General features: G+C 43.8%; 1 protein-coding gene across 10 annotated transcripts in view; it reads left to right on the top strand.

Annotated features, from left to right (window-relative positions):
* The window catches only part of RASAL2 (RAS protein activator like 2), a 153,822-nt gene that overhangs the window by 76,432 nt on the left and 51,156 nt on the right, over positions 1-26,234 (top strand). The window contains exon 1 of one of the 10 annotated variants that reach the window (XM_052665763.1): positions 11,185-11,477. The exons of the other annotated variants lie outside the window; for them this stretch is intronic. Coding sequence (XP_052521723.1) covers positions 11,465-11,477 — 13 coding nt within the window. The 5' untranslated portion in view covers positions 11,185-11,464. Of the gene's footprint in view, positions 1-11,184; positions 11,478-26,234 lie in introns of those variants that run through there. 10 annotated transcript variants of the gene reach the window in all.

The following is a 26,234-nucleotide window of genomic DNA, read 5'->3' as shown; positions in this document are numbered from 1 at the left end:
AAAAAATACGGAGAAGAATTTATAGGCTTCACTGAGCATCTGAATAGATTAAGATTCAAGTGTAATATTTTAGCACGTAACCTCTCAGCCTTCATTTTTCTTCAGGTGCTGTAGGGATTAGGTGGCTGTGCTGTTTGGGGACGTGCATTACAGTGTATTTTGTGACTATTTTAGATGCGTGCCGCATCTTGTAGTGTGCTATTCAGTGAATGCCTGGCAGGAATCTATTAAAAGCACAAGGGAAACCCATATCCACATCATCTTTTCCATATGAGAACATTAGCAAATGGAAACATCAACAAAGCATGTAACTAAAGGAAGGGGACATGCAGTGGGTGGGGAGGAAGAAAGTCACGAGCTGAGAAAAATGCAGTGATGTCCTGTCTGTGAGAAGGGATAGGAGTAAGTGGGAGGGATGGCCACGCATAATTTGATAGCAGCACCCTAACTGAGGTTCCTTTGTCTTCACATCCTCGTTACAGGTGCCTCATACCATGATTACACCTTGCTAATAAAGAATGTGGGCTGGCAGGGAGAGCACTGGGGGTAGTTTTGTATCAAGATGTGAAGGCAGAGGGCAGACCAGTGCGGGAAACCACTGGACATCTTTATAGAGTAAGAAGGAGATAGTGGCAGCCAGGATGTATCACCAGCAGTACAGATGACAACAGGGTTAAAATAGCTTTGAAATGTACACCAAAACCTGAAAGCACAGCAGAGGCTGATAAAATACCTAGCAGAGAAAATGCTAAGCAGAGCTGATAAGAGTATCTCGCGTGTCCTAGGAAGGCATGTGCATGACACGGCAAGAGCAGGTTGTGCATCTTATAGTGATATCAGGAACTACTACCAGCAGATGAGATTCTAGGGGCTGGCACTAATGCAGAGGTTAACACATAGCAATGACGCTTGGTTGTTTTTTTTTCTCCCTGTAAGGTTCCTGTACCTCTTGCCATTAAAAATAAAAAAAAATTAGGTGACGTATTTTATTTTCTTTATCTGTAGCACCTTTATAAAACGTGAAGAGTATCATTATCAGATCAATCAATTTTTTTTAATGGAGCCTTTGGAACAGGGTGTGGCAGTGCTTAATTAATTAACAGCATTCTTTTATACCATGTGCACACATCCTTGCAGCACCATTCTTAGGAAGTGTGTGGGAGAGGAACTACCCACGTTACAGCAGAGGTTGAAGCAAGAGATGTGTAACTCACCAGAGGTCAACACTAAGTCAAGTGTGCCTTACCCAAGGGCTGCTGGAGTCATTCCTGCCATCTCTTTCATTGCTACCCTTGCTGCAGGGTTGGCTCAGCTGTTTGTGTGGCAGCTGCTGACCCATCATGGTTTGCAGTCCTGCATACTAAGATAGGCACCAATTTCTACATACTTCAATGCAGTAAGCTGTAATTTGTGATGGTTCAGCAGCTGCTGGAGGAGCAGCTGAGCCATCCCTTCTGTGCAGGCAGAAACCACTGTAGTCACCCCTGCACGAGAGCCAGAGGGACGGACACACAGATTACATACGAGATAGAAAGTGACTTGTTTCAACAGCAAAAACTTGCAAGATCATTCTAAAAAATGTAGCTCTGGAGGATGCTCACTGCCTACTAGCATAAGAGCTTGCCCTCTGCTCATAGGAAGCAAAGGGATTGTTTCCAGTGTTGAAACTCTTAATTCTCATCTGGAAGGGACGTTGTATGCACAGCTGTACAATCCAGCCCTTTTAAATATATGCTATGAAGTTTCCTTGGTAAGTAATCTCTATCATTGCAGTAATACCTATCTGAGGGTGAATAGGCACACTCTTAACTATCTCATTTTCTTGCTAGGGTTTTGTCTTGGCAGCTCTTACTGTCAGAAGTGCTTCCATTCAGGGAAGCTAAAAATGGAGCTGTAATTTATCCCAGACTCCAGCTTGACAGCCTCTTTCCTTTTTCTTTCAAGCATTGCTTTCAGTGGGCTCTTTTTTTTTTTTTATGAAGTGTGTTATGGGCCCTAGAGACCAGAACCTGAGTGTTGGAGGAAGGGTTAACACAAAACTCAAGTGAATGCATCCGTCGTGCTTGCCACCACGTCTGATTCAGATCCTGCTCTTTTTCAACAGGTGTATGGTTTTTGTTAGGGAGATTGCAGTCTTGAGATGCAGAGGGAGAGGATCACTGTTTATAATAGCATATTGAAATTAACCATTCATACAGTAAAAGCATGATTCAGATTTCCACCATTCATGCTATTTAATAGAGTAGTAGCACAGTTATTGCTTCCTTACCCAAAATAGTGTTCTTCCTTCTTGCTCCACTTCCTTCTCACCACCTGCTCATACTAAATGAGAGCTGCTAAAGAGAATACATAGTGAAAGTTTGACTCCGGCATCTGTGCCCATCTTTGTGGCACGGGGAAGGGATTTTTTGCCTGCATGTGTGGAAATAGCAGGAGGGATTGCAAGCGAGGAAATAGATGTTTTTAATTATTTTAAAATTATTAGGAGACAGCGTCATAGGGGAGAGTTTTTTGAGATTCTCTTATGCCAATGTTGATGCAAATGGATTGCAGAGGGCTAATGATGTACAGAGATGATGTTGATGCAAATGGATTTTCTGTTCATATTTGGAGACAGAGACATCTGAGAAGAAAATGAAGACTTCCACTTGTTGGAGCAAGTTAACCCTGTGCTTTCTCAGTCACATCTCACATGAAGGTTTTTGATAAAAGACTGTGAGTGCTAAATGAAAGCAGGTCAAAGACAACGATGCTCTGTGCACATCCTTCTTCTGTCCTCAGCATGAGTCACCGGTGCTGAGAATTTTTGTTTTCTCTCCAGTTGCTGGGTCTAAAAACATGGGAAAATACAGTATGTACCCTCCATACATGTTAAATGCTAGTGTGCTGGTTCTTGCCTTCACTCATCTAATTGCTGTAAACAAAATTAATTTGGAGTACAGACGAGGAGCTCTGGCATAGAGGAGCACTGATCTGACTGACACTGTACTTGGCAGCAACACTGATTTAGACTTTCCATCTTCCTTCCCCCGTGCCAGTGAGTAAGTTCGTCTCCCTGCACTGTGCAGTCATTTATTTCTGCAGCTATTTTTTAATCCAAGTCACTGCCCTGCCTTGTAGATGACCATACCAGCACAACTTGGGGAATGGTTCTGCAAGAGCAACGTGCAGCCAAATGTGAGAGGAGAGGAGAGGAGGCAGGGGCTCCTTCAGCTAGTTTTGTTGCTGACAAGTGTCTGGAAACACCAATTCAAAGTGGTTTTTTTCTGGAATTTCTTGGCTGGAGGGAGGTAGAATTGTCACCAAAGCTGAGGATGGTCTGGGTAGGCAAGCTGTGAGTGCCTTGTTGGAGATTCTGTACAGACAGCACTGTATACCCAGTGTCTGCTCCCCTTGCACCATGCCCTGGCTCATCTTCCAAGCTTTTGGGCTATGGATACACCTTCTTTTGCCAGAGAATCAGAAGGCTTTCAGTGCCTCAGCTCTGTCTGTGTTGTTTAATAGCTGATTCCTGTCACTGCTCTGCAGCTCCTATCCCCATCCTTTCCAGCCTGCTGTCAGCATCTGCTCTTCCTGCTTGGGTGTATCTGTGCCCTCAAGTTGCTGTTCTCTGAGCATCGCTGTAGAAATTGTCTTTGCAACCAGGAGTGTGACAATAGAAGACCAGTTGTGCTGATTTCCTGACCTCAGCACTACCAACATACTGGGAATACTGAGTCCAGTTTCAGGCCTGCCAGCTTAAGAAGAGTGTTAAGTACCTGGAGGCAGTCCAGCATGTCAAGAATATATAGGGAGCAAGACTAGAGTGCTTTTGATGTGTTGCAATGTGCTCCACTTGGGAGATCAGCAGTAGAATGCAAATAGCTAGGAAATTGGGCACCCTGACTTAGAACCATATTGTAGAGTTCAGTTTGAGCTGAAAGGGACCCTTAAAGGCCATATGGTCCAACTCCCTGCACTGAACAGGGACACCCACAGCTCCATCAGGTGAGCCTCATCTAATCTGATTTTGAGTCTCTGCAGGGACAAGGCACCCGCACCTGTCTGTTCAACCTTTGCCAGTGCCTCACTGCCCTTTTCATAAAAACTTTTTTCCTTATATCTCATCTACATCTCCTCTCCTTTAGTTTGAAGCAATTTCCCCTTGTCCTGTCAGAACAGACCCTGCTGAAGAGTCTGTCCCCTTCTTTCCTACAGGATCCCTTCAGATACTGACTTCCTTGATCATATAAATGCTTTGTATGTATAGAAAGGCTTTATGAAGATATAAAAATATAAGGAGATATTTACATGCACATGGTAAATATAGCAGCCACCTCCTTGCTGCACTATGGTGTACTACACGTACAGTTTTGAAATTTAGCAAAGATGAAATTTTGAGGTTCAAAAATTGCATTTAACTTCTTGATCTTTGGATTTAGGTGAGTAGTTGATGGATTTTATCTCAATGATCACCCCCACTGCACTTACTCAAGCTCATTTTTTCAGTATCAATTCTGCTGAGTTCAGAAAATCCTCTGATCAGGCAAACAAGGGCAGAAGTGATAAAAACGAAGCACCAATCTGTTTTGGCTCTGGATCCATGCTGCATAGCTATCAGGTGACCGGTAAGCTGTGCAGAAATGCTGTCTCGGTGATGTTGTAAAAGGTGATATGTCCAGAGACCTGGAGATGGAGTGAGCAACAGCAGATCGGTTCAATCACATCTAGCTTCCTTGCTGCCTGCCATGTGCAGGTAGTTCTGCAAGCTGCTGCTGAGCCCTCCTACGTGGGATGATTGCACCGAGAAAGCACACAGCCCATGCTCTTCCTTCAGGTAAAAACTTGGCAGGAGAGAACAGACGTTAGCTAAAAAGATTTCTGGGGTTATTTCAGTAACTGCTGCTTCTAAGACATAAGGTTGTTTGCAGCTAAATCAAAGCTGAGCCTTGCTTTCTGCATATTCCAGTTGGAATGAGTACTTTGTGATGAAAGAATAAATAAGACTTATTCCGTGCACACCATGTAATTACAGTCCTGGTGCGCCGAGGTGTGGGATGAATGCCTGAAAAGGGTGACTGCTTGGGAGGGGAAGGGGGGAGACGGTCTGCTTTGGAAGAAGAGAGATTGTTTGTGACCTGGTCAAAGAAAAAATCTGCAATGCACCAAACCTTTCGTATTCAGGAAAGATTTAAGAAATGTGCAGGATTTTGAAATAATACCTTTCCTGCAACTTCTAACAAAACTGTGCTGGAAAGAGGGCTCTCTTCCATCACTCAGCCTTGCCTGTAAAGTGTATCTGTTAGATAGGGAGGTTGGAGAAATGCAGTTAACATCTCCCAGTATCTCAGCCTTACAGATTTGTGACGTGTTTTGATGAAAGAATTTTCCCCACAGCGCTGTCTGCTCTTTCACTGTGTTGCAACGTGCAAATTACCTATCTCCTGTCAACTCTCCTGCACGGCTGGGATGCAGAGTAGGGGCTCTGGGGGAGGGGAGTGGTTGTGTGTGTTGTATGCCCCCTCACAACACTATCCCTGGCAGGAAGATGGATACAGATGTGTTGACTTCACTTGTTTGCAGCTCTTTGGATTTGCTTGATTTGGGCTTGCATGGGCGTGTTTGTATATAGGGGCATAAACATACATGAGAGAGATTCACATCCTCCTTTATATAGACCTGGGGATCCAAAGGATCAGGTGTATCTTTTAAATCAGTATCCTCTGTGTTGCTGCTTTTGTTTTTTCTTTTACCTGCAAGTCTTTTATATCAAAATTCTACCTTGAAAGGCACCCAGCAGCTGGAAGATGACTGGAAGCAACATAGCAAGCGCTGCTCTGTACTTGTGTTGTTCATCGCAGCTCCGTGCTGTGTTTGTGTAAGTCTCCTGTAAAATACAGCTGCCTTTGAGTATTGTTAAATTACTGCAGAGCTACATAGAGAAGCACCTACTTCTCTATGGTTAGAAAATTTTGGGAAAAGCCCCAAAGTAATCTGAAATTTGGACTATGCACAGTGCAATTTGCCTGCCTTGGAAAGATGAGAGGAATTGAGAAAGCTCTGCTTGAAATTAAAACAGGCTCTGGGGAGGCTGGGTATAACCCGGATGCCTATGTCTCAGTGACATTCCCTCTGGGCAATTGCAGTTATTTGTATACAGAAAATTGCCAAGCTGCTGTCTTTTCCTTCTTGTCTAACCCAAGCAAAGCCAGAGGATTTTGTTTTGTTCTGAACGCTGCTGAAACTTTATTCCCTTGGCTGCAGATCATCTGTGCCGAGAGCCAAGTTTCGTCATGAAGCGAATGTTATCTGCTTAGATCTTAAACCTTTTTAGAGCAGAAATTAACAAGGGTATGAACACATAGTCTGAACTCTCTCGGATGGCCACGTGCTCCGTTAGGGTTTGTTTCTTGGAAACGTTGTTCTGCATCCCTGCCCGCTGCTTCCAGCCTGCTCAACAGTTTGCTTCAGAAGACTCGAAGATTTTGTTATGTGAGCCTGAGTATATATGGTAGCTCTTTGGCCGTTTGGAAGATGTGTTGGCTATGTTCTAATTGAACCCCAGTTCAGTAGAAAGGAAGCTATCGTTTTCCTTAGCTTCCACATCTTAAAAAAAAAAAAAAAAAAAAAGTATTTATGAAATTCTTTAGGGAAATCTACCTTAAGTCGTGCATGAACTTACCGAGTGCATTGTTAAATGTTGTAGGCTTTCTTTTATAGCTGTTTGATCTTGTGGCAAAAAGTAATTACACTCCACCCAACCGTGTATGCGCTCCTTTTTTCCTTCAGTAACAACTGACTTAACACTTAATGGAAAATTAACCTATCTTCCTACAGCCTGAATTTCCTTATCTGAAGGCTTCTATGCAGTTAATTTGAACGTTGAGCTAAATTAAAAAAAAGAAGAGGTTGATGTAATTAAATCTGTTTCAGACTCCTAGTTCCAGTACTCATTGCTGACCGGTTTATTGCTTTAGCATGAACTGATAGATGCCAATGCAAATATTTATGGTATCAGATTAGGTGCATCTCGCTTCAAGTTGGTATGAAATTAAACATACTAAATTTTGCCCGCTGCACACATGTGCGCATGCTCCTGTCTCCCTGCTTTGCCACCAATCAGTGAATTGGTTAGATTTCATGCAGTGAAATCATGCATATGTTCACATACATATTGTTTTTATAGGATCATAGAGTGGTTTGGGTTGGAAGGAATCTTCAAGATGATCTAGTTCCAACCCCCTGCTATAGGTAGGGATTCCTCCCACTAGACCAAGTTGGTCACAGCCCATAGGTTTCAGTACGTGTGCTGAGCAGACTATTAAAAGCATCATGTTTTTTTATCTTAATGAGTCTTGGAACATGGGACTGCCACTCGAGTTTTTATTTCCCATGGTTGTGGGTTGTTTCTGGGAAGCCTGAACCTATCTTTTCCTGTACCTCCCCCTCTTCTCAGCATGTGCTCTGCACACAGCTATACTTTGGAGTTTCTTGTGACAAACCAAAGTGGACAGGTAGTGTTGGCTGGAAATGCACCATAGTAATCAATGAGCTGCCCTGCATCTTCTCTCTAGAGTGCTAAAAACTGAATCCTTATATTTTTGTTTTGCACTGCGTTATGAAGGTAAGGATTGCTGTTGTGGCCCATGGCAGGTCTCCTTCTGTGCTTCTGATCCATTTAGGAGATTTTCTTCCAAATAATTAGCTCTGGCTGAGAATGCAGAACTTGGCTAAGAGAGCTACAGTGAGGCAAAAAATCTACTGTCTGTTATACATAGCTTGCTCCAGAAGTAATGCCTCCAATTTCTTTCCATGGAAGCTACTACAGATACAGATGACCCTCTTTCACCATCTGTCTCGCAGCAACAAAAAGGAATGGAATGTTGGTGGGAAGGTTCAACCTCTACTGTCATCCCACCAACGTCCTCCTCTTACATCACAAGCCAACAATAAAATTACTTTTCAGGCAGCCCTTGTATATTGGGTTTTTTCATGTAGGGCCTCAGGAGATTTGTTTTCCATCAGGCAGTAATTGTACTTACTTACATAGCACTTTATATCTTGAAAATGGCCTATGAAGATGAGCTAATTAATCTGCACAATGCCTCTGGGAAGCATGCAAGTCAAGCTTTTAAAAAATAAATTAAAAAAGCAAATTTTACAGTGCTTCCTGTGCCATCCTGTGATATTTACACTTCAGTGGGGCAGTGACATATCTCCTGTGGGCAAACTGCTATAATAGCTACACCAAAAAAGAAAAAGCATAATGTGTATGGTGGCTTAGTTATTAAATGAGACATATTCAGGTGTATACTGGATATTGTACTAACCTGCTGCTCCTTTTGTAATTGATTGCTCTACCACAGCAGAAGAAGAAAAGAATTAGAACTGTGATTTTATCTTCAAAAGAGACAAAAATGTTTCAGCAGCACGACAGAGGGATAATTCACTTAAAAGAAAAAGTAATAATGCCACAAAGGAAAAGTGGGCTATTGAACTCTACTGGAGTTCATCATCAGCTCTTCTAGCAGGCACCTCTGTGTCGCAGGCAAATCCCTGATTCCCTGAAGAAGCCCTGGAGATGGAGAGGGCTGTAAGTTCTAGTGGTGATTAGTGCCCATTAAGATTCAACTCGGTGTCCAGTAAGTGCTTCTGGCTACAAGCTAATAATTCCTGATGTATGGTTGAGATTGCTTTATCTTGTGTATTATCCAGCAAAGAACTGATGCTTTTTTTTCTGTTGTGGTTTTTTGTTTTGTTTTGTTTTCCTGGGTTTTCTTTGTCTTTCCATTTCAACTGCAATGGTTTGCTTGACTAGCAACCTCTCTTTTTCCAAGGGAGCTACGTGTAGATTTGGTAAGGGTCTGACCAGTGAGATCACTGAAAAACTGAGTCACTGAGCTCCTCTTCACAGATGGACTTTCCCCACTTTTTGTTGATGTGTAGCAGGAAAGTCTAAAGCAGCGATCACCAACTTTGCTGACCCCAGGGTATCAGCGTGATGCAAGTAATGAGTGCTTTGCTTTTTCACCCAACTTCATTACCCACTGACTGTAGCAGGCACTGGAGAGGACTTCCCGTGGGCTGAATGGTGGGAGCTGCCAGTCTAAAGGCTGGGAAAACCCAAAGGAAGCATCTAGAGGCTGGTCTGTAGGGGTTCAGCATTGGATTAGTGCTCTGGTCTTCCTTGGACCATGAGGGTGATGCGTTAACCATTCTGCCCAGGACTGGGTGGGAAGGACTGCAGTGGTGCTTTCTGTTGGGTTGTAAAGACTGTGAGTTTTGGAAGGGGCGTTGCATTCCTTGCATTGGTAATGCAGGGTGTGGTGGGCTGACCTGGGCACCCAGCTACTCAACAAGACAAGAGGAGAAAATAAGGTTGAAAAGCTGGAATGACATGATGAAGGTTGCAGTCTTCTGGAAGTAACATCTAGTCCTAGACTTCCAAAATTGCATTTCAAATACCTGAAACTGAGCAATTTCTGGAATACTTCAAAGTATCAGTTAGTAGCTTTGGGTTTTTCCTTTTTTTTTTTTTTTTTTTTTTTTTCCCCCCATGAAAGCGTTAGAACCCTTTGAAGAGACACACAAACCCAACTGCAGCATTACCAGTCCTTAATTTTTCCATCTCTTCTATCATGCTTTGTGGTATACATGAATTGTCTGATGTTGCTCCACCCTCAGCAGAGATGCTTTTCTGTGGTGCTGTGAATGTAGTTGGTTAAAAAAAAAAAAAAACAAAACAAAAAAAAACGCTGTGGAATGAAATGTTCTATATAATTACTGCAGTATTTGTTGGTTGTTTTTTTTTTTTGTTTTGTTTTGGTGAGGGAGAGGAGATTGCAATCATTCACAAGCGGTTACTGGTTTTTGCCTGAATCTCGATCAGCTGAGGTCATGAGGCTGTTTTGCCCTCCCAGTTCCAGCAACTGGACATTTCTAAGCAGCTGGTCAAACAGATCTGAGTGTTTATGTTGCTGTACTGCTGTCACTGACAGGTTTGGGAGGTCCTTTTTTGGTTTTCCTTTGAGTTTTGAGTTGCAGTTCCATTCTAGTGCTTATCTTTGCGCTACGGTTCAGCATTTCGCTTTAGAGAGCAAGGGAGCAGTTAGATGTTTCTATTCTTTAGTTAGCATTCAGCGTTGTTTAAGTAGGCCTTCAGAAATCTCTTTTTCAAGGTCTGTGCTGTGCCCCACTTGCAGATTTCTCACGTGAGCTTTGATGAAGTAGGGTGACCAAAGGTGCTGTTTCTTCCAGGGAATGGCTGCAACAGTGATATTCCCAAAGGAAGTACCCACGTGGGAACTGAAAGAGAAGGAGCAGTACTACTACGTTACAAAGTTGGAGTAAACCAGTTCAAATTGCTCTCCTGCCTGCACCCAGCACACCGAAAGCTGCTGGTCTCGGCTCTTCACAAGCAGTTTTAGCCAGTTCAGCAACAGGCTGGGCAGCTTTGCATTCCTCCTGCATGCGTGCTTGCCTGCTCCAGTCCCCGCCTGGCAGGTGGGATCTGCTGGGAATCCAGCCCTGGGCTTTTACACTGATCCCACTTGACACACTGCTCTCAGCAGGGGCTTTTCAATGTAGGAGACATCATGACGGCAGCGGTAATCAAAATGTCCAAGTTTCTGCTTCTGCATCTTTAAGAGCAGCTTTTGTGTTTTTCTCGAGAGCAACGTTACACCTGGAAGTTCAGCTCTTGGCCCTTGTAAAATAAACAAGGAAAGAGCTCTGAAAAAGCTTAACCATTTCCAGCTTAACCAACAGACTCAACCAGAGCCGTAAATCACAGTAGGAATTAACAGAAACAACAACAAAGGCAGCTCAGGATGCAGAGAAAAGAAAAGTTTGTCTTCTTTCTTTTTAAGTGCATCTCAGGGCTTTGTGAGTACTGCATACTTCCTGGCTGTAGAATGGTTGAAGTGGGGCAGTGTCTGCAAGCAAAGTTGGGGTTCAGTGAGGCACATTTGGAGTCACAGCTACTCGTTCATCTGACAAAGCTGTGTTTTCATCTTGACTTCTTGCAGTCGGGAATGGCTTTCAATGCTACCAGCCTCTTAAGTTTCCCTGCTGCTGCTTTTAGGCTTGGAGTCAGCTGCTCCAAACCCCTGAGTTTTCTCAGCATCGGGCGTGTTTTTGCTTCAGAGCCGTCTCCTCCTGCCCACACCCCCTCCCACTCCACCCCAAGTGCTGGCGCTGGCTCTGCGCTCCCCCAGCCACCCCCGGGACAGGGAAAATGAAGCGTCTCCCCATCCTGTGGCTGCGTGTGAGGGGAGGCGAGCCACCAAGGGCAGCTATTGTTCCACTACAGCCAAGGAGCTGAATAGAGCTGCTCGTGCTCCACAGGCTTCAGCTCTGGCTTTTCTGCATTCCAAACCGTCTGCGGCAGAGAAAACAGAGCAGGAGGGAAGCATGCAGAGGCTGTGCTGACTTTCTGCTTGGCGCGGTGGTGGGACCATGGTGGAGGGAGGAGGACTGGAGCGGAATGCAGCTCGCAGGTGAGATCCTTCCTGACATCACCGTGCAGATGGGGATGGGGCTGCTGCTGCTGTCCAGTCAGGCAGGATGGGGCTCATTAGTGTTATGCTGGAAATTTGAAGTGACTAGCTTGAATGTAACTAGAAACTTCAAGGGTTCTGAGCTTTTCCTCGCTGCTTGTCCGTATCCACCTTTTCCATTTCAGTTTCATGCATAGTGTTTTTTAAAGGCATACTTGCATGCGTTTAAGTAGTTGACAGAGAGAAAATGGATTACTGGTACTTTTCTGCTGGCTGGCATGGAATTGAGGTGTGTTAGTATTCAACCGTCACACAGATGAGAAGGAAGTTTGTGTGGTGGATTCCAAAGTTCAGAACGTGGCTTATTGCTCCTTACGTTGTTGGGTTGATAGTCTCTCCCTCTCCCTGAAAGGCTTTCCTTACCTCCCATACATCACTACATGCATGCTGTTGTATGATGTCAGGTCTCTGGATGAGGCCAGACATCCCTCTTGATGGTCAGCTATGGGAAGATCTCTCAGGGTTTACCTGCTGCTGGCACTGTGTGATGTTTCCAGCATGTGATATTGCCAACCTTGCTTCCTGTCCTCCAGTGAGCTCTGGTAAATCAAAGCAGTTCAAGCAATCCTACAGGTTGCTCATAAATACATGAGGATTTGTTTTCTGTACAGTAGAGCTGTGTGCTTTTCTAACAGCCTTTGCCTTAAGATGTTAAATTATAGCAAGCTGGAAAGCACTTTATTTTCATGCCTTTTGATCTAGTTAAGATATTTTTCAGAGACTGCATAAGCAGTAAGTGATACCTACCAAAACCAAGAATGGAAACTTCACAGTTAATTTTTTTTCTGCCTTAGAAACAGCTTTTAATAGGCACTGATTATGAAGTCCTTCTTTTCCTTCTCTCCTGTAGACCAGGGAGAATACTAATTTGCTGACTCGGAGGGACTGTTTTTGTTAGCCTGAACCAATGAAGTTGTGCTGCAGCTGCTTTTGAATTTCATGATTAGAAAATGAAAACCTTCTGCCTGAGCCTTTTTGGGGCAAATGTGTATCTTCCCAAACCAAGCTTTCAGCAAAGTTTAGAAGGATTCCTGGCAACACAGTCCTGGGCCCTTTCAGGTTTAATTCAGGTGATCTCAGGGGATTGCCAGGAAGTATCCTTTAGAGTTTCCAATCTGTGGCTCTGGGCAGCCTGGTCTGGTGGATGGTGACCCTGCTCATGGCAGGGGGGTTGTAACTAGATGTTGTGCTTTTCAACTCAGGCCGCTTTATGATGATTCTATGATATGGAATTGAAATCACTGGGGATCTCTTGAAGGAGATGTGAGTAGCAGCGCTTCAGATTGTTCATGTTGTGCCTGGTTTAAATGGTACTCTGAGGGTGCTCTTGCACTGTCTGTCTCTAAAATGTGTGAAGGGGAAAGATGCATAATTCTGATGAATGCTTGAGGTAACTTCTTTCATAGAGATCCTTTATGGCTCTTTAAAGTCAATGGGAACAAATCAGCCTCGTCTGCATGTAGGTGGGAGGAAGGGGCATTCCGGTACACTGAGGCTTGACCTGCTCACTGCTGTTCTCTGATAGCTGGGGGTAAGCATAACATGAGCTGTAGAGTATAGAAGTCAGAAAATTACGTGATGCAGGAGAATACAGTGAGTGGATGGTGTTAGTAAATGGCTTGTTGGCATCGAGATACACATCCATTTTCTAGCCTGTAGAGATACGTACCTTTTCAAAGCTTTAATTCTCCACAAAGGGAATACTTCCTTTTATCTTTTATTCAGATTTCTCGACTAATTGGTATCAAGCAGCACAAATGTTTTTTAGGAGAGCTAATAATGGGGGGATTTGAAGCTGGGACAATGGCAGAACAGAGACCTAATGATCCCATTCCACTTAATTTTCTGTGCGTTTGGGTGACTGCTTATAGTAAGAGAGAGAGAAGGAGATCTGCACAAGGAATCAACAAGCAGACAATGCAACTATAGTTTCTGCATACAGTATCAGCAGTATTCCGAAAGTTAACTGTTCAGTGGACTTCCAATATATGAATTTAATGGGAAACGGTGCTGGAATTGTCATGGTAAACCTAGCTGTAAAATGTGGACTTCTGTAATAGCTGATTATCTGAGCAGATAATGGCATCTACAAATAGCTGTGTCGAGCCTACATAGAGTTTCCTTACATAGCTGAACAGTGCTGCTCCTTACGCAGTGGATCTATTGTTATGCCACACAACATTGCATTTTTCTCCTCCTGCACCTGCAGCGAGCTCAGCAGGGTCTGAGGAGGGCAATGTTGTGACGTGGATGCCTGCCAGAGAAGTGAAACAGCTCCATGGTGCATTTGCCTGGAGTAGACCTCTGGGCACCCTTCAAGTGTTGCCAACCACAGGCGTTCCAGTCTGGCATAGGAAAGAGGAGATTGAAGATACTCTTGTGTTCGTTTTCATGCTGGTTCTGATCCGTTTTAGAGTATGCTTCAGTCAGATTTTCAGCTCAGTTGCACTCTGTCTGTGAAGACTAGGTCCTTTTTCTGGAGTGGAGGCTGTAATTGTCTATACCCACTTGCTTGATTCCAGGAATAATCGGCTACAGGGATAATGCCAAATGCTGCAAAATACAGCATGATTCCAGTGCCAGCTTTTTACAGCATTCATGTTCCTAAAGCCGTGCCCTGTTAAGTCATGAGGTCACTCTGAAAAGTCAGATGCATTCTCTAGGGAAGCTTTTGCCGGGGTGTTGAGGAAGGCTCTTTAAGGTACAGCAGCTGGAAATTAAGCCTGTGTCCACAAGATGGAGGGCTTGGTGTTGGTACACCCTCATAAAAATTTGCTAATCTGTACTGTCTCTTGTTGTGTTCCCTTCTTTCACCACTAAATTTGGTCCCTAATTTGGAAACAGATTAGGGATTGCAAACAAACAAAAATATACTGCCCTTCTGGTGCTTATCTTTAATGTTTGGAAAGACCTTAGGCTTTGGCTGTTGCATTATTTTGATGCTTGCATAGAGATTAAGACAGTATTCTTATAAACACAGGTGGAACTGAGTTTTAAGAGGGAGGGAGGCTGCATGATTCATAGGCAGGGTAGGAAGCCATATAGCTGGCCTTAACTACTCATTCTCCAGAATGCTCCAGCTTCTTTGCTGCATACCTGGTAAGTGCAACTGCATGCTTTTGGGCTACTAGACACTGACAATTTCTGGCTGGTGGTTTTCTGTCTTGTTTCCTGGTGCTGGAAGTGCAGGTTGTTGTGAATTAGACTTTTTTTTTTTTTTTTTTCTGTCTGTGCAAATCAAGAAGAATTCACCTCCTACCTGACAATGTTGGTAAGACTGTGGTTTCTCACCATACAAAAGGAGCAAGCGGTGACCTCAGGGTGGAATAGAGTTCCTTATTGGCACAGCAACCTCAACCCTGCTCTGCAAGAATCACTGGTATTTAGTTTGTTCTGAAAACAAGCAAGTTGAACTTCTTGTGGGAGTGCTACGTAGAGCTAGCATTACCATACACTAAAGCTTGCAGGAAGAGGGGAAGCAATCTGCAAGCCATTGGGGCGGTGTGGCAATTCCTGCATGATCCCAGCAGGAGTTTAAAAAGTTATATGGTCAAGTGGGGATCGTGTATTGGTTTTTTGTTTGTTGGAGGTACTGTACAGTGAGTTTGTAATCTCGGTGAGGAAAAGGTCTCCTAGCTGTTTCCCTGCTCTTGTTGAAGTCTGCCCAAGGATGGGCATTAGGTCTGAAAGTAAGAGTGCAGGGCAGCATGAATGAAGCTAGTATTCCAACAAAACTGCCTGTGTTATTTTCACTCGTTTGTTTCTGAATTTGGGCAAAATAAGCACTCAAAGCATTTGGCCTGCACAGTGAGCAAGAAAAGTTGTTTTCGTTTTCCATACTTGACTGCTACATTGGTGGGGAAGTGCTTTGCTATCCAAACAGCAGCCTAAGGGGCAGTTCACTGCAAGACTTCCTTTTTCCCTGAAAACCCTGCTTCCTTGTTTCCTGTTGTTTTTTGTTTTTTTTTGTAGGAAGTCAGCATCTCAAAGTGGAGACAGGGCAGGGAGAAGTGGATGCTTCAGCTCACGGTCTGCATGCAGTTTGTTTTCCTTGGCAGTTACTTCTTTTCAGATTATTTCCTCCTCCTTTGCAATACCTGCTAGTCATGGAAATACAGCCAGCAGAGCTACAGCTGAGTCTTCATTGCCTGGGAAGGTTGACTTTTCTTAGACAACCACAGAGATGCAAGTCTGATGGACATACGGAAGGGAGGAAGCTGTGCTGTTGGAGTTTTTTTATTTGCCTTTCTGTTTGCTTTCACAGCAAGTATTTGTAGTTGTTTTTAGCTTTATCTAATACAGAAAAGTGCTGTAATGCACTGGCAATTACAATCCTCCTGGTATCAGGGTTCAAAAATTACTCCCCACTTTCTTTCATGCTGCTTTAAAAATGGAAGCTCTCGAGTGTTTGGGCTGGATCTTCAGGTTTGTGAAGCAGGGGATATTTCTGGTCTCAGTGGATGGAGGATCAAGCCGTACATCTCGATCTCTTTCTGTTGTCATCCATTTCTGAAGGTTTGGTATCTCTTGGGTGTGTTTCTTCTTTCTAGCTAATATGCTAGCTCAGAAATCCCCATCTGAAGTGCTTAAAATTCAATCCATTTCAAGCTGCCACTTATATTGCTTCCGTGTCAATCTTTGGAAAATCTGGAAACATGTATTTTGGTGGGGGTTTTTAATTGATTTTTGGTATATTTGTTCTTTTGTTGTTGTTGTTTTAAAGACAGCTCCATGTTCTAGAAACATTTTGAGTCTGTACTTCCTTTTGAACACCCGTTTTTCTGGTCAGGGAGAGAAAATATTTGAAGGTGTTCTTTGTAAACACATTCTTGGGGAGAAAAAATCATCACTTGAAGACCAGCAACAGATACTAAGTAGTCTTTACATAATGTATGTTAAGTATACAGCTGGATGTATTCATACTTTAATAGAAGTCCTTGGTTTACATAAGACATGTGGTCACAGTTTGGATAAGCACTATGGAGTGCATGACTTTGTAAATAATGTCTTCGCCCTAATTTGGAATTAAATTAGCTTAATGCTTTTAGAGTAGTCATTAATAGATGCTTACAAACTACCACAGTACTAGCAGTATAACTTAGCTAAATCCCTTGGCAATACTGAAGCTACCTAACTTGGATTGGGGACAAAAATGTAATTAAGGTGGTATGGAAAGGCAAGTGGAGGGGAGGAACAGCACACAGCCCCATAGTTACCTCATCAGTGAAGTTCTGAAAATGCAGCAGTCTCCGTAGCAGAGATAGCTGTGTCAGAGCTCCTTACTGCTGCTTCTTGGGTGGCTGTTTTCTAACAAAGGCAGAGCACTTTTCCATGGCAAAGAGGGCAAAGGGTGCTTTGACTTACCATGGCAAAGCTTCCATGTTGCTAGGCCTGACTTTGGGAACTGGCATCTTTAGTTGATATGCCTAACAACCAAAATCACAATAATTCACTTAGCCTTCAAATTACTGTTGTTATTTTGTTTAAGATTATTTCAGGCTGTGTGATGGTTCCTTCAGTGCCTACTGTCTCAGCTCTAGGTAATCCAAGTTTCTTCTCTTACCTAGTGCTAGACATGCTAGTGATGTGGCTGTGAGAATGGATCTCACTCAGCTTTGATCTTCAGCTAGTGGTTTGTCTCCTTGTCTCTTTTCCTACTACTCTCAAGCATCCTCTTGTTAAGATATGCCTTAAAAGCAGTTTACAATTCAGCTCCTTAGCAGGAAGCTTTATAGGGGTAGTGACTTGCTGCTCAGTTGCTGTAAAGGCAAGGTATGAGCAGCCAGGGGTGGTTTGCCTGGGGGTGGCTGCCTGGGCATGGAAGAGCTTGATAGAGGCCAGGACCTCGCCGTTCTATTTAAATTTCCATTTGGGTTGCTAACCTGCTTGCCTCCAACCCCCTCTCAAAATTAAGTGTGGAAAAAGCTTCGTGACATTATTTAAAATGTCACTTACACAAGAGAGCTCTTGCCTGTGTTATTATGTGCTAGAGAACTTGAAGGTTTGTTGTGCTGCTCACCTTCATTTTTTGCCTTCCTGTCCCCGTTTATCCTCACAGGCTGTCAGTGGGCCCAGCTCCTGCTGCCCTTCTGTTCCCTACTGCTCCAGCAAGTAGCATTTGGGAAGTCCTGTACCCTGCTACCCCTGAGCTCCTGTGGGGTCAATGTCTGTGAGCTCAGCTGGGTTTTGAAGGATGTACTCTGGAACACATCCTCATATTTTACCAGTGTAAACATCAGCACGGTGGCACGTAGAAGTTGTCATCTTCTCCTTGCTGTGAGTGCTGAGAATCCCTGGTTATGCTAAAATCACATCATTAAGCAATCTGAATGATTAAATAGTAGATGGTAACATGCGTGTGTGGGCTAGCATGCTTTGCTTTCAACAGCAGAACAGACTGACTCGGAGACCTGGGTGCCCATCACTCCTACAGGAGGGGCCTCCTGGTTGCTCTGCCCTGCTCCTGTGGAGCTCACCTGAAAAGTGAGTCTGCTCAGCTGCTCGTAGCTTGTCGTGGTGGTACAGCCTGGTTTGCTTATGTGGCTTAAGCTGGAAAGTTATCTGTGTCACAAAATAGTTGTGCATCCTTCCGTGGGGATTCCGTAACGCAAAATGGTTTGCTTGCCTTTATCTGACCACATTGCTCTTGAACCAGATTACAGCGTGCTTAGAGGCTGTTAGGTTGTACTACTGCTTCTCCAAACAATATGATATTCCTTACAGATAGGCATTAAAAATGATTTAATGCAGAAAACAGCACCTTTTGTGTCTAGAACTGGCATTTTTAGGTACCTGGGAAGGTTGCTTTAAAGCTGGCTCGCTTGTGCTGTCCTGTGGCATTGAGTCGGATTGAGAAGTTATTACTGCTTGGCATTTTTGTGGGGAAAATGACAGAAATAACTTCTAAAGGACAAGTGCAGAGGTGAGCCTTGTTGTCTGGTACGTATGACATTGATCCAGGAGTTGGAAAAGCGGATATTTATTGCATCTTGTGGTTTAACAAGTGCTGCAACCTCAGGCAAGCTTTTATACATCTCCTCCTGCCTGCTTTTGGGGAAAAGAGCATTAATATTGCCTCTCCCTACTCACCGTGCCCCCAAGCTGAAGGGAGAACTTCGTTTTTCAAGTGCATAAGCAGCCTGTCTTCCTTCCCTCCTAAACTGCCTGCATAAGATTTCAATAAGAATGACTTGGGTGTGCATTCTCTAATGTATATTGCTGTGAAGAAATCACCAACTGACTATAGCAATATCCATCAATCAGCCCATCAGTCTGTCCCTAGTGCAAGCAAGATCCATTTTTCCCTTCCTTGTAAGTGCCTCCTGCAGAGAGCATTAATACATGATGATTTATAATACCACTGCTACTTTGTGCTTACAAAGCATCCGCATCAGAAGGCATCTGTGCTCTATTATTTGCATATATTATGAATGATCGTTTTCTAAAATTCACATAGAAAAAAATGAGTACTCGTGTTTCTGTGTCGTTTCACTTATCAAGAATGCTAATTTTTAAATCCATGGGATGGCAAAGCTGCTTAGCATCATGGGTTTCAAAATCAGAACTGTAGGAGGGTGACATTTCTGACAACTGCAAGAAGGAGCAGAAGCCCATTCACTGGTGGTAATTTAAGGAATTACCAGTTGGGGATGTGCATAGGTTTTAAGTTGTTAGTTTTATATAAGAGGTTCAAAAATGTAAAAGCTTGCTTTAAATTTCAACCTTGTGGGCTCGTCTGCCTTAGGGCCTCAGGGGTGAAGGAGGTGAACCCCAACTTTTTAATGACAGAATCTGCTGTTCTGTAGGCTGCTTTTGGAGAACACCAGCCTCTTGAAGCAAAGTTAGCTGCTGCTTCTCCCTGGTTGTTTTATCATCACTTTGCAGGTCTCTCCCACTTTTCTGTACCTTTAGGCATCAGTGAAGGATGCTTTTACATTTTGCATGCTTCCCCTCTGGTTGGTAAGGCAATTTTTATCTGTATTTGCATCAGTTCTACAAACTTTTTTCCAGCGTAGGTAGTTGTCACAGCATGGAAACATAAGGTATGTTTTGAATATTCCCCCTGTGCTTATTTGCAGCTGCTCTCAAAACCCAGCAACTCTGGCAAATTTGGACAGGTCTTTTTGAAGGCTTTTGGTAAGCTCTAGAGTTCACAACACCTGCTTTAAGGTGGAGAAAGAGAAATTGAAGAAGCAATTCAGTGCTGCTTCTGCCTGTGGCAAGCTTTAATGGGAGACCAATACTACTCCCCTTCTCCAGTCCCACAGCAAGTTTCATCTTCCTTGTTTTCCCTACAGCAAAAGGCTTCAAAATTAAAATCAATGCTACATTTTTTGAAGTGATTGTTTGAAACCAGACACTGTGTAAACAGGGGGAAAACTACTGATACCAGAGTTTGATAATGGGGAATATTAGAGCATAGAAACATCAAGCGGTGCCCAGTGGTTAAGAGATGAGTCCGGATACATTCATTCCTGGGGATCTGGGAGCACATTGTTAACCACACGTGCAGCTCACCATTGGAACAGTGTGCCAAGGGAGCGGGCGATGCTGATGCTTTGTCTTTGCGGTGTCCGTTGAAATCAGATGTCCTTTTTTCTGATGTGCTTCTGTTCAACTGGAAATAATGCAGCAAATGGAGGAGAGCCCCTGGGTGATGTCCTTGAGGTATTTCAAGTCGGTCAGGTTGGATGATGGTAATCATGACGTGATCCCCACACGTTGCCTCAGGAATGCAAATGTCACTGCGTGCATGGGAATGGCTTGGGTGCCTTCTCAGTTCCTATTTATGTGTGCCTGGCTGAAATCTTTGCTGCTCCTGCCTCCATTTTCTTGCCCTGTTTTCCACGCTCTCGTATTTTCAAGTACTCCAATAAGCATTTTCATATTTGATAGTTAATATACTTACCCTCTTGACTTGAGCACTTGTGATGAGTTGAAAGGGATGCATAAAGCTAAATCATGATACAAGGTAAGGCAGTTGTGGAGGAAAGCGTGTGCCCAATCTGCACTCTTAGAAAGGACAGAAAATTCATGGGAGTGAGAAGCATTCATGGGAAATCAATACTCTTAACTTTGTTTTCCCTACAACCTATTTATGATAATGATAGGTAACATGGCAAACTAAACCAGCTTTTTGTGGAAGGGCTGTCAGCATTTTGGGGCTCCGCACTTATTTCACAGAAAACTAGAAGGGAAGAGGTAAAATTCTTTCATATTGACCAACTGGGTAGAGAAAAACAGCCACCTAATCCTCGCTCTGAGAGCTGCATTTAATTCCATTCTTATCACTAGGAGATCAACGTCATCAGTTTGCACATCCGTAACTCAAAGAAGATTCTGCTTGTGGAAGTTGGACAAAATGTCATCCTCCTCCACACACAGGGAAAATGTGTTGGAAAAGCTTGCTGTCAAAACAAAAAGGCTGGGTTTTGCATTGGTGGGAAAGCATGTTTAGAATCATAGCATTACTTAGGTTGGAAAAGACCCTGAGGATCATCTAGTTCATCCATTGACCCATCCCTGCCATGCCCACGACCTCAGAGCCACATTCACATCGCTCTTAAATACCTCCAGGGATGGGGGCTTAAGTACCTCCCCAAGCAGCCTGGTTTTCAATCTATTAGATTACATAGGCAGTATTTCTGTTTTTTTAAACCCTCTGTCCACATTCAGGGTTGGATGTGCACTCTTCCAGGGTGACCACAGGGACTGCTCAGCTGAGCATCTTGCTCCTGCACTGTCAGTCCCCCATTCCCTCATTAATTGTGCATTCTGTGCAGCATCTGCCCTGCTTGGCAGGTGTGTTATGAAAATATCTGTCCTGCGCAAACAACGCTTTGCTACAGTTTGTCTAAGTAATTGGAATTCTCCTCCCTGCTGGGACTTCACAGCTCTTTATTCTTTTTTCCCCTTCCTCGGTTGGTTAGTAACTAATTCTCCACCTTGCTGATCTAATACTTTTGTTGTTGTTTTGGCTCGGGTTTTCGGCAGGGTCAGCACGTGTCCTACTTTGCAATAGGGGATGGCAATGATACGAATTCTTTAAAATAAAGGCAGTTTCAGAAGCTGATGCACAAAAGGCACTGTCTCTTTAAAGAGCGCAGTTTGATCTGAGCATCAGCTCCATCCCCTGAGGACAAAGGCAATTTTGATTTGTGGGGCCCGGGAGTCCCTCACTTACCAGGATTCGTGTCTGCTTCTGCATGTGGAAACCTGTAAAACGCTCTTTTGTGTGGAATAAATCATACACTATAAATCCCATGCAATTAAAAGTGCCCTCCGTGAAGTCACGATGGCAATTGCTCAGTGCAGGTCTGTGCAGGGCAAACTTGCTGTCTAGACAGAGCAAGATTATTTTCCATTTCTTTCTTTAAAATTTAAAAAAAAAAAAAAAAAAAAAAAAAAAAAAGATAAAGGAGGGAATGGACTGTTAGCTCTGCTGCTTAGGAGCTGCTGTGGGCAGTGCCCCCTCCCCACCACCTTCACAGCCCAGAGAGGAGCGATTCCCCGCGCTGTGCTGCCGGGCGGAGGCAGATGCCATTATTGCCGATCAATGCCGCCATGCAGGAGGAGGGGAGAGGGAGGGGTGGGAGCTTCCTCTTCCCAGATTGATCAACCTGCCATTGCATGAACAAATGCATTGTAAGAGAGGCTGGGATGCTGGTATAGTAGCTGGAGCACGGAGGGGCTTGTGAGCAGGGGAATGCCGGCTCATCTGTAGTTGGGGGGGGGGGGATTGGAATCATTTTTTCTTTTAGCATAAAGCATAAAGCCTGAGCCTACAAACAAAGCCAACACTGGAGGGGGATGGCAGGGATACAGTACACTTAGCTGAGGAGCTGTCTTGCTTACTTGTTTGAGCTTTGTCAGCTCTGAAATCTATTTTTTTTTATTTAAACCGATTCCATCATAACCTGCGACCTCCTTTGGATTTTCAAACCTCGGTTTCCCCGCTCCCCTTTTTTTGCCTTCATTTCTGTTCCTGCCTGAGCTGAAAGCTGACACAAAGAGACAACAAGTGCAGATCCCCCCATGCCTGCCCCAGCACTATGGGCCATCAGGTGCGGGGCTGAGCGCGCGGGGCAGGACTGCACTCGCGTGTTGTCAGTGTAGGCAACAACTGGAGCACTGGAATCCCGAGACCACCCGCTCCTCCCCGCCCTGCCTACCCTGCTCCGTTCACTCGCTGTTGTCTGTATGGAAAAGTTTTCTGGCTGGAGAATGAGTCTCCTTTCTCCCGGCGATGTGGCCGAGTGGCTGGATAGCAGCACAGAAGATGAGAAAAGCCTTCTGTCGTTTCTCGGTACGGTAGGGTGCTGATTGTTCTTGTGTTGTTTACATTTGACTGGCAAGCCATTACTGCTTTCAGTGGCATTAATTTCTTCACTCCTTCAATTACCAGATGTTAATTCTTTGTAAAAGCTTTTAAATGATATGCAATTATTAATTAAACCGGCTTAGAATCTGCTTAAAATAGTTGTGTGCACACCGGGCAAAGGTCAAGCTGTAACTGGGCAGTGACATCTTAGTTCAGCACAAGGCTTTTTTTGGACTCTAAAGTGTTTCTTAACGATGGGTTTTTATCTCTCTGTGCCATCTGACCACTTTATCCCTGCCTTCGGTCCACTTTATCCATTGCTGTCAGCTTGCCTGCAACTTCGCGATGCTCGGACGGTAAATCAAAGAGGAGACTTTGCTGAAAGTTTTTCCTCCAAAGAGAAATGCCTCGATGCATTTGGAATAAAGATCTCAGCCAAAGGATCAGATGCTGCTCTACTCTAGAAATTAGATCTAGGGAGTGCAATCAAACAATCGTGTGCTCTGTTTCTGCGTTCATACACATCAATTTAACTTTATTCAAGGAGGAAATTGAAACTGCGCTTTTATTTGTAGTCCAACATAAATACCAGCAAGAAGCTGAAACTGCTTTCGCACAAAGAAGCTGATTATTGTTTTTTTTCCCTTTCAGCTGTTGGTATTTCAGGCTGTTGGCATTTGTTTATGTTCTTTCCATCTCATCTCTGCACATCATTCCACCTCTCTTCCATGTTTCGTCGTTCTCAGGATGCATTCTGCTTCTAATCTGCTTTAATAATGCTCTGATATAAAGCCTCATACGCATCCCTCTTTCCCTCTTAAAGGACAACTTAAAGTAATTTATTTGCTGTATGTTTTTATTTACTTTTGCCATGATACAGTAGTTACCATTATGTATCTTTCGGTTGAGGAGGCAACAGCCCATCTAGGTGTACTTTTTCCCTAACTTTTGTTGTCTCCATCCAGATTGCATAGTACTGGTGGTGTTGTCCTCTTTCCAAAAAGCTGGACTTACAGTATTCCCTCTATGTCAGCAGTTTCAGAGAGGTACAGAAGGTGGGAGGACAGTAAGTGCTCCTGGAGTCTCTCCATGTTTGCTAATTACTGTGTGCTGAGGCTTCTTTGGGAATACTGTATTGAATGTGAGCTGGGACAGGAGCATGCATGGACTGGATGCCAGTGCTGTTCTTCAGGGCCTGCTGTTCCACACCAGGAGGCCCTTGAATTGTGTTCTAAGCCTCATCACAGAAATATTTATTAACATGGAGTTTGGAGAGTGTCACAAAGCTGAGCTATTCAAGGTGGCTTTTTTTTTTTAAAAGGAGATAACAGTTCCCAAACACCGCCTTTAAGTCCAGAGCCCCGTTAAAGGTTCATTGACATCCCTCAGATATCTGCTGTACATGGAGATCTTCCTGTTTGTGTGTCCATGAGAATAACTCTTATTGCTGAAAGGTGAAATGCTGCCAGAGTGAGCAAGAGCTGTGGTCGCTCCAAGCCTGCTTCTGTCCCACTGAGGGGAATGGGGAATAGCTGCAGAGCCTTGATGCCCCCAGGAGCCAGCCTGTGTGAGAGCATCCCAATAACCAGAGCAAAGGCTTGCTGCTTAGAGAACACCTTGATTCACAGCCCTTTCACAGAGAGAGAGAAAGGATTGCTTCTGTAAGATGTGGCTCAAGGCTGTTGCTTAATAACGAGGATAATAAATATTGAAATCATACTAATGCGTGTCTAAGTCATAAGCCTCTCAACAAATTACGCTGCGGGAACGAGTTGCCATGCATCAGCTGATCTGTGTTAATTGTCTGTGTGCAATCTCTCTGCAGCAAACACAAGGTAATTTAAATTAGCAGGGGCAGTCCAAGATCGTTAGGAGCTAACGAGGACATCAGCATCTCTAGGTCGTGCGTGGTGTGCTCCTTGTGTCTGGTTATGCCTTGGCACAGTAGTCCTGGCAATTTATATTGCTGTGCATGGAGTCAGTTGGTGAAGGAGATTTTGAGGCTGATGAAGGTTAAAGAAAAGAAAAAGGGCAGCCGTTCCAGATTTCACACAGAGGACACTTTGGACAGCTAGGGACACACATGTTTCATTTCTGACTTGCATTTGTAGAGCTAGAGGATTTTTCCACCACCTCAAAGTGAGCGCATCAATCTGATAACAGCTGATGATGTACTCATGAAATGCCACGTTCAGTGTCTGCAGAACATTCTCCATAAAGGGATTGTGATAGTCAGTGCTTGAAAGCCAATTTTTTTTTATCTTCCGTGATATTCTTGCCCTTTCTTCCAACTTCATCTGTGCGTTCATCTGCTCTGCTTGTTATGTCTTGTCTTTCAGACTGAACTCCTTAGGAACCAATGACTTAACATGTTGTAAGTGACCCAAATTGTCACTTGTGTTGCTTGCTATGCACCTTCTGAATTGGGCTCTAATTCAGTTTCATTTTTTTAGATCCCAAAGCAGTGCAGGTGTCTAAGCAACAGAATTACCTGCGTGCACGTTAAAAATCACCTGGATGTTTACCTGGATCGTCTTACAGGACTTGTCCAATCTACTCGATCCTCAGTGATGCACAGTCTCTTCTAATGGTCTGGAAGAGGTTTTGATCATAATGGGTACCCAGTAGTTGTTTGATGGTGGAGTTCTATAGCAAGTGAGCTTCGCTGGGCTTCCTTTGTATTTCCCTTTTCCATCCTTGGTGGCTTTTGTGCAATTCAGTATGTTGTAACTGTGGCTTTGTTGTATTTTCTCAGACATATCTTCTCGTGGCTTTTTTCTTCCTATCTAGTTATCTCAATAAATGGGGAAGAGCTATCTCTGCAAATTTCACTTTCCTCCTTTAAGTTATACCTGCTAGAATTTACATAATGTGTTTAGAGCACAGGACCTCAGGACTGAATACAGATCATACTTTGTGTTTGCTTTGAGCCTGGGTTTTTACCCAGGCGTTTAATTAATTGTTATATAACGGCCTGTGAGTTGGGCCCCAGTCTGATTGTTTTCCCCAAGTGAGTAAAACAAGGTAGAAAACGTACTTCAAGATAAAACATGAATGGCTTTATTTATTTTTATATGAGGCTTGCTGTTTCATTAGGCAGTGCTCATCTGAAGTATGTGCTTGGGCTGCACATATCTCCCGATGCTTGCTTGCTTTCTGCTTTTTATTGCTACCTGTAATTTTGCTGGCTCGTAGGCATTTTCACTATGGTAGAAGAAATGGTAAGTAAATACCAACTGCACCCGACGAGATCTCCTTCTCATTAGAGCTGTCATTTGAGCGCTCTGAAACAACCCTAAGGGGCCAAGGAGATAAAAATAACCTCTTCTGTTTTGATGAAGTTGTGGATGCCGTGATGTTACGCTCCATTAATATGC

Source organism: Tympanuchus pallidicinctus, unplaced genomic scaffold (genome assembly GCF_026119805.1).
Source record: "Tympanuchus pallidicinctus isolate F22 unplaced genomic scaffold, pur_lepc_1.0 scaffold7, whole genome shotgun sequence".
Classification (NCBI taxonomy): domain Eukaryota; kingdom Metazoa; phylum Chordata; class Aves; order Galliformes; family Phasianidae; genus Tympanuchus; species Tympanuchus pallidicinctus.
Note: the sequence above shows the minus strand (reverse complement) of the source record. Positions and strands in the feature narration are given on the sequence as shown.